The following is a 12849-nucleotide window of genomic DNA, read 5'->3' on the forward strand; positions in this document are numbered from 1 at the left end:
AAATGAATCTTGTCTGTGTGCGTCCGTAGCAGCCTCGGGAACGAAAGGCATTTTTGCAAAGAAGATGGCGAGCGCTAATTAACGACGACAACAGCAGGAGCCTTAACGGCGACGTTTCACCCAAAGAAGGTTTTGGCTGCCAACCTATTTGTGCCTCGCAGCTTCACTCGAGTGGCGGGCGAGCAGGCGGCAGGGGGAGCGTCGCACATTACAAGGACCAGATAGCCGGCTGAAATTCAAACTCCAAAAAATGATTACTGGCGCTGAGAGGGAGGGAAAGAAAAAAAAAAACCTGTCAAATGCGACAAGCTGCTATAAATATTGCACACGCACGCACGCACACACACAATTCAATTTTCAGCCTTTTGCACGGTTTACGAGATGGCTTTTTGCGCGGCAACACATTACACCAGACAGTGATTTTAATGAGCACACAGTGAATTCCGCTGCGGAGATTTAAATGAGAACATGACTTATTCCTGTCGTGCGCGTGCGAGCGAGCGAGCGCGCGCTAACATATACGACATGCTACTAAAACAAAAGCTCATTTCCTGTTTGCTCCCTGTGTAGCCCGTCAAGGCCATCCATCCCGGCCGGCTTTCATAAACATCGGCGGCGAGTCGTAAAACGTGAAGTCGCGTTAAGGCGCCGCTAATTTCAAGCTAAGCTAACATACTGACGCTGTACCGACTCGGAGACAAAATCGCTGACTTATGACGAGTAAGCGACAAAAGCTACCAATTGGTGATGATTGGTGTGTGTGTGTGTGCGTGTTATCTGCTACTGTGCTAGAAATGATTTAAATGAAAAAAATCAAGGCTGGAGAGATTTGAGTTTTTCCCTCTCCGGCGCTTCACTCGATCTGCGCTGTCGTGGAAGGTTTGTCCTTTGTCGTAAAGCAGTGTCACGCAGCGGGATGAGTTACGGACACAGGAGAGGAGCGAGCACTTTGAGGACGGTTACTTTTGATGTACTGTGTGAAGGCGGCGCAGACTACAAACTGACTCGACGCGTGTTTAGAAAATCCGGCTGGGCGGGATGGCGAGGCCAGAGCGATAAATCCGAATCAAAGACGCCACCGCAATGTAGCGGAATGTCATGGAAGTTGGTAGTGATGTCACTGATGAAGAGGACTGGGAAAAAAATTTGCATATTCAATCATGGCATAAAAATAATCTCAATAAGATTATTTTTCAGAATGGTTCAGCCCAACTCTCAGAGGGGGCCAAAATAACCCAATTTGGGTGAAAAAAATGAACCAATCCAACTTTTTGCCTTGTTTTGCACAAAACAGGCCAATGTCTTGCTATAGTTGGTTGTTTTGTGCTGAATGAGCAGAAAGTTTCACCCGGGTAGTGGATCAGTCCATTTTAGACCCAAGTTGGTTCGACCCAACTGTAAATGAAATTCCATCATATAAATGATTGTTTTGATCTCCAAATGAGTCTGCCTATGTGGACCTGAAGCAGAAACATTTGGCCATCACTGATCTAAGCGAAACTAATTGTCGTCTCTCTCAACACGTTTGTCTTCATTTGGCCGTTTGGACACGCAAAGGTCCAGGAGTGCATTGGAGCCGCTTCCCGCTGGCTGGCTGGCCAACCGCCCGCCCGCCATGGCACGTAGACCAGCAGCTTGCCGCCTAGTGAGCTTTCCATGTCCTCCGAGACATTAACGTTAGCGTCCAGATGTAACGTTAAACCAACGGCCTTGAAAAAAAACGGTTTGATTACGAACACATTTTACGGTACGGTGAGAACATTTGCGTTATAAAATTTTGGAATTAAAAGCAAAGATGAAAGATAAGCTACGTAACGATGTCAATTAAAACCAAAAGACGCACGTAGCTACATAGGAATCGCGAACAAACAAAAAAAAAATCACCTACTAAAGCACATATTCCTTGAATATTCCTTGGATATTTTCCTTGCTTCACCATTTTGCTTCTTGGGTTTAAGTGAACTCCTAACACACATGGCAGCATGTCACTTTGCATTAAAAAAAAAAAAAAAGTCTGTTTGCATTCACTTCCTCTTCCTCTGTGATCGACCACCTGTCATTTAAAAATAAAAGCACTTACCTGTTCTGGAGGGCCGGATGGAACAACCCATTCTGTGGATTCGACCGCCCTCTAGTGGTAACCGCTAAAATGCAGCACATGCATGACTCCCCCAGTCAAGCTTAGGTTAGGTTTCAAGCCTGGCTATGATTACGGTTTTCAGCCCAGGCTAAGATTTAGTAGGGCTTGGAAGTTTTAAAACAAGATTCGGGTGGTTTAACCTAAATGTTCATTTTCAAAACGAAATATGGCCACTTGAAAAAATGTTCTGATGCTTGAACGCTTGGCTTGAAGTGTGAAAATGAGGAAGAAGGTGTGCGCTTGCTCACCGATTGAGATCTCGACTGTTCACATCCACCACCCAGCTGGTGAGCAGCAAGTATGATTTTCTTTTTGCTCTTCAGCGTACAAGGTAAGACTCATCTGTATTTTGCTCATTTTCAAAAGGTGATTGTTTCCTGGAGCGTCTTTGCAAAATGTGTCCTTGCTGTCACACAATCAGGACAAACTATGGATGGAATCAGAGATGCTTGCAAAAACAAAATACGCTTATTTAGCAATTTATGAATCCTGCTGCCGGTCATTTTCCTAGGAGTCAAATATTGAGTTGAAACACCTCAATATTGACGTTGGAGGACGAAGGTAATCCTGGTCCTTCTGGTCTTGCTTTGGGGGTTGTGAGAAGTCCACATGAACTTCAGATGTGGGTTCAAAATTTTCATGGCTCAATTGCTTGGATTCAAACGATTCGCTTCTCCGTCGTGAACCGATCGGGGGAATCACACGGAACGGACCTCGACGGTTCCTCGGGACTCTCGGCGGCGTGACCCGGCTTTCACCTCTCTCCACTAACATGTCCTCACTTCCTGTTCTTTCAAACATCCGCCCACCGAGCCACCGCAGAGACGTAACGCCATCTGAGTCACGTTGCGTCATCTCTCTCTCGGTCGGCGACTCGATTCCTGAGAACATGTTTGATCTTAACTCCAAAAGGCTTTGTTGTTTGTGAATTTCAGTGGTCCAAGCTTTGGCGGGACGAGCTTGGGGAGGGACTTACCCTTGGAAAAAGATTTGCGCCCTGACAGGAGCAAAGGCCAACCTTCGCTGCTTCTTCACATATCCAGAAAAAGTAGACGGCCGGAAAAACGTTGTCCGGACGATGCGGTGGTTCACCAAAGAACACGACAACAAGCCTGAAGATCTGAACCTGGACCCCAACTATGCCGGCCGTCTGCACTACGACTATCACCGCGACCAGTGCGGTTTGACAATCACGGAGCTGAGAGAAAGCGACTCGGGCACGTACATGTTCAGTTTCATCACCGACCAACGGGTTGAGGGAAGCTACACCGTCATGCCCGGAGTCGAGCTCACCGTCACCGGTACGGATTCCCGTTTGAACCACCGACAGAGTCAGAATCAGATTCGCCAATGCGGCAAAGTGGTTTAAAAATGCCCGTTCAACCGAGTCAAATGAGTCAAATGAGTCGTTGCTCCCTCATAAATGCAGATCTCAGTGTGCAGTGGATCACACCTCGTGTCGATATTCTGACCTGCGTCAGCAAGTGCGATCTGGGGCCGTCCACTTCGTACGTCTGGTTTGAGAACGGAGAGGAAATCCCAGATGAAAACTCCCAAGTGTACACAACGGCACGTGGCTCGAAAAACAGCTTCTCGTGTGCCGTAGAAGGACACCGGCAACTTGTGTCTGCTCCAGTGTGTGAGTTGCTGCTCTCGAACATAGCGCTTAGCATCACGCTAATGTTAACTTGCTCCTTCAACCTTTCAGGCGTGTCCCGCTCCTGTAACAAGGTGCATTACGACAGCAGAAGCATCTGCGCCCTCAAAGGCGCCTCGGTGGACATTAAATGCACCTACGGCAGCTACGACCAGGTCAAGTCCAAGTTCTGGTTCAGTCCGGATCACAAACACTTGTGGACGAACGCCTCTGTGCCTCAGGACCTCCAGTTGGAAGAGCAGTATCACGCTCGTTACGAGTTTCTTCACCAAGCTGACGGACATTCCACTCTGAGGATCAAAAACGTGACGGAGAGTGACGCCGCCGAGTATCGTTTCAAATTCACCACGCGAGATTTTGAGTGGACGAATAGCTTACCGGGAATCAATTTGAACGTCACAGGTAAGTTCAAATGAGATTCAAGGTACGAAGGTCTCCAGCCACGGAATTCCTGGGAATTTGGGCCGGCCCGAGCTAATCTCGCCCGCAGCTTTGCAGGTGCACGTGAAAGGCGGCAAAGGAAATTCCAACTCCAACACGGCGTTGTTGTCGTGTCACAGCAGCTGCAGACCTTCAGCCACTTTGTCATTCTGCTTTTCACGGAACGGCGACCAAGAGGTTCGCTGCTTTCCTGACCACACCACCAAATATCTGGAAATGCACTTGATTACTGGAGACTACGTCACCTGCCACGTAGAAGGACATCCACTCACCATCTCACCTCGCCTGTGTGAGTTAGAAGAAATAAAATATATATATATATATATATATATATATATATATATATATATATATATATATATATATATATATATATATATATATATATCTCCTGACGAGTCGAATCGGAATGGCCCGATTCAATCCGAGTCAAACGGGCCACGTTGTTGCCTTCTTCTCCCGCAGATCTTCTGAGCCCCCCCTTGGTGTCGCTGAGTCATTCCGGTGACATTCGAGAAGGTGGTCGGCTAATTCTAAACTGCACCAGCGTCAGCGCTTTGGCCGAATACCGCTGGTACAAAAAGATGGGCCCCGCAAAGCCCCAACTGGTCGGAGAGGGACCGCAGCTGCTCTTCAGTTCCATCAATTCTTCAGACTCAGGCCAGTATTTCTGCACTGCGGGGAACGGGCTGGGGAGGGCGACATCGCAAAGTGTGGAGATTGACGTCAAACCATCAGCGAGAATGCTAAACATCATCAGGTTGACTGTGATGTTTATGCTCCTGATCCTGCTGCTCCTACTGGCTCTCTGGATGAGGTACAAGCACAACATTTTGGTCCTCAAAATATGAGTCACACTCACTTGTGATCTCGACGTGTGCAGGAAAAAGACGTCCTCCAGACTGCGACCAAATGAGATCCGACAGTCCACAGAGGTGATAGATAAAATGGAAGTCCTGCAGACTGATCCTGATCTTTTCAACCATGTCTCCTCAGACGCGCCACCATGTGGACTACGAGAATATCTACGCTTCAGTGAAGACATGCAAACATGAACAAGAGGACGCGCTGTGAAGGACGTCTTGACTTTGCCAAATAAAACTTCTCGCCAGTCAGTGTACTCGTTTCAGCGTCTTTATACACAAATACGTTTCGTTGGCATGGCAACAATCTGACTGGACATATTCATTTGAAGTTTTTTAACTTGATCTTTTTTTTTTTTTAAAGTGTATGGATTTACCGTCAACTGATGCTTTTACAAATAAACTTGTCGTGCCTGTCAAAAGTTCAAAAAGGTCTAATCTAGGTCAAAATAGAAATTAGTCAATCCCAAAGTCAACATGGAGGTCCAGTGCCAAAGTCAAAATGGATGATCAGTTTAGGTAGCAATGGTGCTCCATCTGGGCTTGTCTTTAAGTTCTTCAAAGATGCCAACTGGCGCCTCCATCCTTCCTTAACGAGATTTGCGGTCACAAAGTGGAGCACGCCGACACACCAAGAGTGTCAGTGGCGTGTTGAGCCGCCATATGGCGGCGTAATCCCGCCCAGGTGGTCCCGTCGGCTCCAATTAGACGGCGAGAATCTCCAGCTCATCCCCCGATGCCGCCTTTTTTGTGTGTTTGCTTTCTGACCCATCATCTCAGGACGTAAGCTGTGTTTTGAGAATGGAGACTCATCTTTCCTTCATTTGTGTCCTGAAGGTCCATTCAGCAAAGTCTCAGAAAAAGAGGAAACGACTCAACGACATGTACGTTAGGAATTTAGAAGCTCCATCTTGGTCGTGATGAACTTTTTCCTACAGTCAGTGTCTTGACCCGATTACATAGTCAGCTGGTCACAATTCTGTTCCCCCACCAGGCATCGGATCTTCTTCCACCAAGCCTCCGAGAGCTTTTTGATTTTGTCAGGAGTCGTACTCTTGAGGGTCACTCTCCGTGGCCACACGCTAAGGTCGCCGCTAAGGTCGCCGTCATCTCGGATGTGCCGGATACTCGCCAGGATGGCGCAATCAAAGGCTTCCTTCAGGTTCTTCTGGGTCAGCGCCGAGCACTCGGCGAAGCCGGCGGCGCCGAGCTGCCGGGCCAGCTGCAGACCCTCTTCCGAGCCCACCGGACGCTCGTGGCTCCGGGCCAGCCGGATCAGCACTTGGACGTCTTCGCGCAGGTCCAGCTGGGTGCCCACCAGGACGAGCGGCGCGCCGGGACAGTGGCGGCGGATCTCGGGAACCCAACGTTGGGTCAGATTGCGGAAGGAAGCGGGTCGGACCACGCTGTAGCACAGCAGGAAGACGTCGGCGTTTCGGTAGCAGAGCGGCCGGAGACGCTCCAGCTCGTCCTGAGAGGAACCAAACCGGATCAGAATCATTACAATTTCAAGCGACCAAAATGGCCGACACCCTGGCTCAATTCAACTCTTGACACTTTTATGCGGGTACAAACTCAAAGGAAAAGCGGTTCCTGTTTCTCGATAAGACTGATTTTGTGATTGAGGGTTTCCTGTTTGGCTGTGAGTCACCAAAATTCACCCACATGCAACGATTAGAATCATAACGTTTCCGAATTTAGTGTCGAATATCAGGTGACATGTTAGAAAGTAACACCAAGGCCCAATGGAAATGGGCAAAAGTGACTAAAATGCACCTAAAATGAAAATGGCAGACTTTTCAAAGTCTGCCAAATTTCATATCGTTCAGTGAAACAAATTAAAAAGTCAAGTTGGATGATCAGTGTTGACTTACATTGATGGATTCATCAGCAACTCCCCATTTCTACGGCGACAACATGGACAAAAGAATACACATTACAAAGGCGTTAGCGGAGTGAGAAAGCCCACATCGCCAATTAGGCGTGTGTGTGTGTGTGTGTGTGTGTGTGTACCTGTCCCGCCGTGTCGCACAGCTGCAGTCCGATCGGCATCCCGTCCACCACCACCACGGCTGAGGAGACAGCGGAAAGGTTAGCGCTGAAGCTAGGCTAGCATAGAATGGGGGAATACAATTGGGAGGCATAACTCAATAAAAAAATATATATATATAAAAATAAAATAAAAAAATAAAAGTAGAAAAAAAATATAAATAATAATAATAATGGGGTAAATCAATATATTTTTTATTAATAGGGGTAAATCAGTATATCACGGACAATAATGGGAGATCAAAAATCAATGTGATTATTAACAGGGGTCTTAAACTCATCTTTAACAAGGTCATAAATCTGATTAACCGCGGTGCTTAACATCTGATTAGCGGGGTCATGTCTGTCTAATTAATAATGGGGGTTATTAATCCATCTAGTAGGGGGGGGGGCATCAATGATTTGGGTTCATCATGGGGCCTACAGCAATATAGTAGTTACAAATAGGGGGGGGGTCATAAACCATTTACTTTTGGGATTGTTCACGCCGTTGAAGGCAGCAGCTCGTACCTGTGAAGTTGTCGAAAGCGGTGGGCACGTATCTGGCGGGGTACCCGTTGGTGGTGTAGCTGATGACCAGGCTGCTTTTGCCCACCGCGCCGTCTCCCACCAGGACGCAGTTGACGCGGCGCTCCGGCGCGGGGCCCGAACGCCGCCGCTTCGCGCCCAAGTGCAGCGGGAAGTGGCGGCGGCTCGGCGGGCACGGCGGGGGCGCAGGCAGCGACACGCGGCGAGGCTCGGGGCCGCTCTCGTCGGCGGGAAGCATGGCTGATGAAGAAGAAGGAAAAAGACAAAGAAGAGCGTTGAGTGTCAGAGTGCGAGCATCCTCCCCGTTAAAGTGTGTGTGCCGCTGTGTGTGTGTGTTCAGCTTTCTCCTGATTGGCACTCGCTAAGGAGCTTATGCAGAGTGGACACGCACGCGCTTAGCAAAGCATTGCAAGTCAACCACAAACATACTTCTACCATAGCCGTCGTGTTAAAAACCTAAATAATGACATTTCATTGACCTTTGAACCTTTTCACGTCGCACTAGAGGGAGCCAACGCACTACTGCTGGTAGCAAACTTTGAAATTGATTTGTATAACTAGTGACACAACGATAAAAATACACCGAAACACAAAACTGACGTCATCTTTACAACTGACATTTATATCACTGATATTGATTGCTCTGAAACTGATTATCAACTCATACGCCAGGTTGTTATAGCGAGGATGTGGCGCCCTCTTGCGGCCCAACCTGTCAATTGAATATTTTAACTGATAGGAGAAACACGCGCGCACACAGACTTGAAAAAGACTCAAACAGACACACAAAGTTGCCATTGGAGTCTTGTCCAACCTTCCTCCCCTCATCTGATCAAATCTCATCAGAATCTGAGCAGAGCAGGCAAATACATTAAGTCAATTTAGAGATTACACACGCGCACGCGCGCGCGCACACACACACACACACTCCTTTCCTCTACTCCTCTTTATGATGGGATCAGCTGAGAGACGCTTCCCCGTCCGTCTCTCCCTGGGGGGACGTGATGGCGGTGGGCCTCCATAGTTATGGCCCCGCGGCCATCTGTCAGCGTGCGCATTGACGCGGGCTCCAGAAGGCCGCAACATGTGCGCATTTAAATGGAGAGCGCAACTTTCCCAGGACACGCGGGCCTGACCCCGCCAGCCGCCATACCCCCGCACCAGCCAGCCAGCCAGCCAGCCGCCCGTCCGCCCCCCCACACACGCCCTGTCCCGCGACCGGGAACGCCACCCCCTTATCAGACCCCGCCCACCTGCTCCTCCCTGCAGGCACCATGATGGATTTCCAGTTTTCCATTTCCAAAAAACTTACAAAAAAGTGAAAATCTCAACAGAATTCAAAGAAGAGAGAACCATTCTGGTTGATTGGCGGAATAAAAATAAATAAAAAAAAGCTGCTCGAGCAGGAGCGGGTGAAAAAGCCATGTGGGGGTCAGCTGATTGGTAAAACCGATTGTGTGTGTGTTGGGGGTTCCGAGGGGGTCTAACAGGATTGGTCTTGTGTCTTGGCAGGACAATGGCAGCAGCAGGCTCTGTGGGGGCGGGGGGGGTCACACACTTTTGCTTTGTAGCTCGGTCAACAGGCGTGTGCCACGGGTGTCGCCACCCTTAATGCCCCCAGCCCCCCTCCCTCCTGTCCGGGCCACCATGAGAACGTGAGGACCCCCGCCCCGCCTTCCGAAGGGGGCGTGCTGCTTCTTATCTAAGATTGACAAGCCATCATTACAATCTTCATTAGACGGCAGCACATTGAAGCATGCGAGGGAAAAATACACAGAAGGGAGGGGGGGGGGGCTGAGATGGGGGAATAAATAAAATGCTAATGTGGTTTGGTAAACAGGGCTGATGAATTAGGCTGGCTTGATGCCGGTGCAACTTTGCCGCTCGGAACAAATTGGGGAGGAAGCTCATCGGCTTACCTGATCCGTGACAAGTCACGCTGCCGGCTCCGTCGAGCTGCCCTTCGCGTTCACTTCGATGCTATTTGTCGCGTCACCGCTGACAGAAGAAATTAATCCGCTGAGCGATATGGGACAACACCAAGGAAAAAAAGTTGTTTGGTTACGGAAGCGTGCAGCTGCCAACGTGGATGTAACATTTTGGACTGGCAGACTTTCAAAGGTTCTTGTAGGCCAAATGTTATTTGGAGCGTTGTGATGGGGCTGAAGGTGGTGGGGGGTGGGGGTGGGGGGCACATGACGCTGCAGCAGTGGCAGCTGGCAGCCCAGCTTGCAGGGGCCATCTCAGCACAATGGAGAGTCTTCCCTCGGGAGCCGGTGATTTAGGACATGATTCTCTGGATCTGGACGGAGCGGCTCCCGGAGAGACCGGCCGGCCGGCACCCTCCTCCCTCTTGAAGCCACCCTTCAAGCCTGCCCCCCCCCCCCCCCCCTTCTCATCGTGCATAAGCTCTCTCCGGGGACAAGGAGCATTCCTGAGGTGTAGCACGCTATAGGGCGAAGGCGGGGGCCGGACACAATGGGGGCGGGGGCAAAAGGGGAGGGGTTGGCTGGGGGGGGACAACAGGTGCGTGTGGATCCTCTGTCCCGCAGTGGCAGCTGAGAGATAGGAACCGGGGGCGATTATGGCGCCATTAAGCACCGCTGCCCCAGCAATGGGCTGTTGCGCGTCTTTTTCTGGAACAAAAAGACGCCTTTTCATGTGTAACCTGGTCTTCCGACAGACGCCCCCCTCCTTCCCATGCCTTTCATCCACCCGGCCCAGGGAGCACCTGCCGCCCCCGATCGGCCTGGGGGTTCCGACTGGGTTCCCGGCAGCGGGCCTACAACACGGAATCAACGAGCCAATAATCGGAGGCCGGAAATATGCCGATGTCATCGCGTGGCATTTTGAGTCGAACACCTCGGAGCACATTTCAAATGAGCAGTGGCGCAGCAGATTGTTTGGGACAGCGACTCAACAGAACGCCTGTCTTGTCCTGGGGGGATAGGCCGTATTTGGTTACTGCACCCCCCACCGCACCCCCATTGTGGGCCCGCTGGGCTCCCATGGAGGCTTGAAAGGCTGTTTGGGAGGTGCGGTGGGAGGGGGGGGGGGGCAGGTGTGTGCATCTGTTCCAGTCAAGGCAGATGCTCGTGGTTAGGATAGAGACGGTGATTCAACACAGACAAGGGGGAGGCGGGACTTGGGGGGGGGGGGGGGCAGAACTTCCTCAAGTCACACCGTCGTCGTTCAAAATGATACATTTTAACTTGATTACTTCGCTCTGATCAAAAAGCAGAGCTCAATGTACTTTTGGTGGGATCACCATTACAGTGCCACAATGACGTCATCATGAGGTTTCGCAATTTTTTTTGTAGAATTCATTCATTTTTGGGTGTGTGTATTGAACATGCGTGGCGTTTGCTTTTCAAAACACTGGCACGCGACTGGGCACGTAAGGACCACGCCTACAACCCCCCCAACACACACACACACGCGCGCGCGCAAAGGCGTCCCTGGGTCCCCACGCAATGACAACAGTTCTGCGTTTTACTGGCGCACCAATTTAAACTCAGCACGTCTCGAGGAACCTCCTTCATGAATATGCAAACGACTAGACTCTCGAGGAGTCCCGAATGTCAAGAACCCAAAATAAGTGGAGCACCCTGCCTGCTAGTGCGCATGCGCGTCATTACAAAGTGCGCCTTCCATTGTCAAACACCACCAGCGTGGCATCACACGCGTATTGATATTCCCCGCGAGTGCACGAGCACATGCACGCGCGCGCACACACAAACATGCACGATCACCCCTCCCCCTCCTCGTCTCTCATCATATGATCGATATCGTGTGATGGGCGCCGTGTTTACGTTCCCACGAGTGACCATGTGGTGTCTCCTCTTCGGAGACCCCCCCCCCCCCCCCCCCCGCCCCAAGCTCCCTCACCATATGGCCCCTGAGGGCCCATACCGTTACAGCTCCTTAACATGCTTGCAGTCGCGGGAGCCCGCCCGCCGGACATTGGGACATAGAGGCGAGATTGAGGCACCCACTGGGGGGGAGGGGAGGGGCATAATTGGAGATGGAGGAAGCGCGCGGGTGGTGGTGGTGGTGGTGGGCTTCGGTGCTGTGGGCTCGTGGCAGATGGCGTGCAAGGGTCTGTCCGCGTCTGAAGGCGTGTCGTGGTCCATCGCTGAACACCTCCTAATGCCCCACGCAGACCCCCCCCCCCCTCCACACACACACGCTGGATTCTCAATCGATGCCGATGAAAACGCATCAATGGTTGCTCGCGCGCACACATAAACACGCTCACTCTAACACACGCGTGCACGAACACAACTTACCAACTTGTTACCACACTCACACTTTCACACACACTGACCGAGAAACCAGAATAGAAAGTAAGGAAGACAACTTTGAGCGTTTTCGCCGAACCATCCTATGACGTCACCCAAAACAAATAAACAAGCGGAGTAGCTGTGGTCTGACGCCAAGAACGTACAGGGCAGAGACACCCTCGTGCACGCGCCAGATGTGTGCATGCGCGTGGAGTCTGTGGGGAGGGGCGGGGGGAGGGCACGTGTGTTCAGGGGAGGGAGGGGGGGTCGCGCCCGCCTGCCTGGGCCGGGCGCGCGCATGCTGTTGTGAGAAGAGCAGGTGCGAGCTGAATTAGCATACAGCTGAGGGGGAGGTTGGGGGGGGGGGGGGGGGGCTCCTCCTTGGCTTGCGCGCACACAATGGCACAAGTTCCCCCTCATGTTGGCCACGCGAGCCACATACACACAATGTACACAACGCACAATGTAAAGCTACACACGCGCGCATCATGTTGCTTGCAAGCGCAAGTTCGTTGAGCGCACAACTTCGCCAAGGAATGTTTTGGAGCAAATAGGAAGAAGATGAGGAGGAGGAGGAAGAGGAAGAAGAGGGAGGAAAAAAAACAATCAGGCAAGCTTACAAGTTGTGTGCCAAGATTGTGAGTGGGTGTGTCCCTGTTGAGGCAATAAACGAACTCTTTTGGGAAGTTTGAAGGCAACAAAAGGAAACCAAGTCACATGTCAACCGTTTGGGAAGTTCTCACCAAGTCCACTAAGGAAAAAAAAAAAAAACAACTCTCCTACTTAATGTGTAGAAACGTCAATTTAGCTCTCAACACCACAAACTTCTCAATCGTGGGGGAAATAAAGTTATTAGTGATATTAATTACATCTTAGAAGAAAGATGAG

The 12849-nt window shown here is 50.6% G+C and overlaps 3 protein-coding genes across 4 annotated transcripts in view; 1 reads left to right on the forward strand and 2 right to left on the reverse strand.

The window, feature by feature from the left end:
• LOC125969151 (protein ELFN1) overlaps window positions 1–2015 on the reverse strand; it is a 33078-nt gene extending 31063 nt beyond the window's left edge. For both annotated transcript variants that reach the window (XM_049720911.2, XM_049720909.2), the window contains exon 1: window positions 1889–2015. The gene's annotated coding sequence lies outside the window, so the exon portion shown is untranslated. The remainder of the gene's footprint in view (window positions 1–1888) is intronic.
• Window positions 2016–2073: 58 nt separating this feature from the next.
• Window positions 2074–5353, forward strand: LOC125969157 (uncharacterized). Its single transcript, XM_049720919.2, has 8 exons — window positions 2074–2471; window positions 3076–3441; window positions 3570–3779; window positions 3849–4199; window positions 4288–4527; window positions 4704–5055; window positions 5122–5173; window positions 5235–5353. Exons 1-8 carry the CDS (start codon window positions 2441–2443, stop codon window positions 5310–5312), a joined length of 1680 nt encoding a protein of 559 aa, XP_049576876.1. The 5' UTR covers window positions 2074–2440; the 3' UTR covers window positions 5313–5353.
• Window positions 5354–5358: 5 nt separating this feature from the next.
• si:ch211-133l11.10 (rho-related GTP-binding protein RhoU) lies at window positions 5359–8615 on the reverse strand. Its single transcript, XM_049720923.2, has 4 exons — window positions 7661–8615; window positions 7115–7173; window positions 6976–7005; window positions 5359–6572 (listed from the first exon to the last, which is right to left on the reverse strand). The coding sequence occupies exons 1-4, from the start codon at window positions 7914–7916 to the stop codon at window positions 6057–6059; spliced, it is 861 nt and encodes a 286-aa protein (XP_049576880.1). The 5' UTR covers window positions 7917–8615; the 3' UTR covers window positions 5359–6056.
• Between the last annotated feature and the right edge of the window lie 4234 nt (window positions 8616–12849).

The sequence above is a fragment of the Syngnathus scovelli genome, chromosome 5, assembly GCF_024217435.2.
Source record: "Syngnathus scovelli strain Florida chromosome 5, RoL_Ssco_1.2, whole genome shotgun sequence".
NCBI classification, from domain to species: Eukaryota; Metazoa; Chordata; class Actinopteri; order Syngnathiformes; family Syngnathidae; genus Syngnathus; species Syngnathus scovelli.

Bases quoted from the DNA above. Each gene is read 5' to 3' on its own strand.
- si:ch211-133l11.10 (XM_049720923.2), bottom strand. From the start codon at position 7,916: ATGCTTCCCGCCGACGAGAGCGGCCCCGAGCCTCGCCGCGTGTCGCTG. The intron at 7,174-7,660 runs GTACGAGCTGCT...CTGTCTCCTCAG, and splicing joins CGCTTTCGACAACTTCACAG to CCGTGGTGGTGGTGGACGGG. The intron at 7,006-7,114 runs GTACACACACAC...TTGTCGCCGTAG, and splicing joins TGTGCGACACGGCGGGACAG to AAATGGGGAGTTGCTGATGA.
- LOC125969157 (XM_049720919.2), top strand. From the start codon at position 2,441: ATGATTTTCTTTTTGCTCTTCAGCGTACAAG. The intron at 2,472-3,075 runs GTAAGACTCATC...TGTGAATTTCAG, and splicing joins TTTGCTCTTCAGCGTACAAG to TGGTCCAAGCTTTGGCGGGA. The intron at 5,056-5,121 runs GTACAAGCACAA...CGACGTGTGCAG, and splicing joins CTACTGGCTCTCTGGATGAG to GAAAAAGACGTCCTCCAGAC.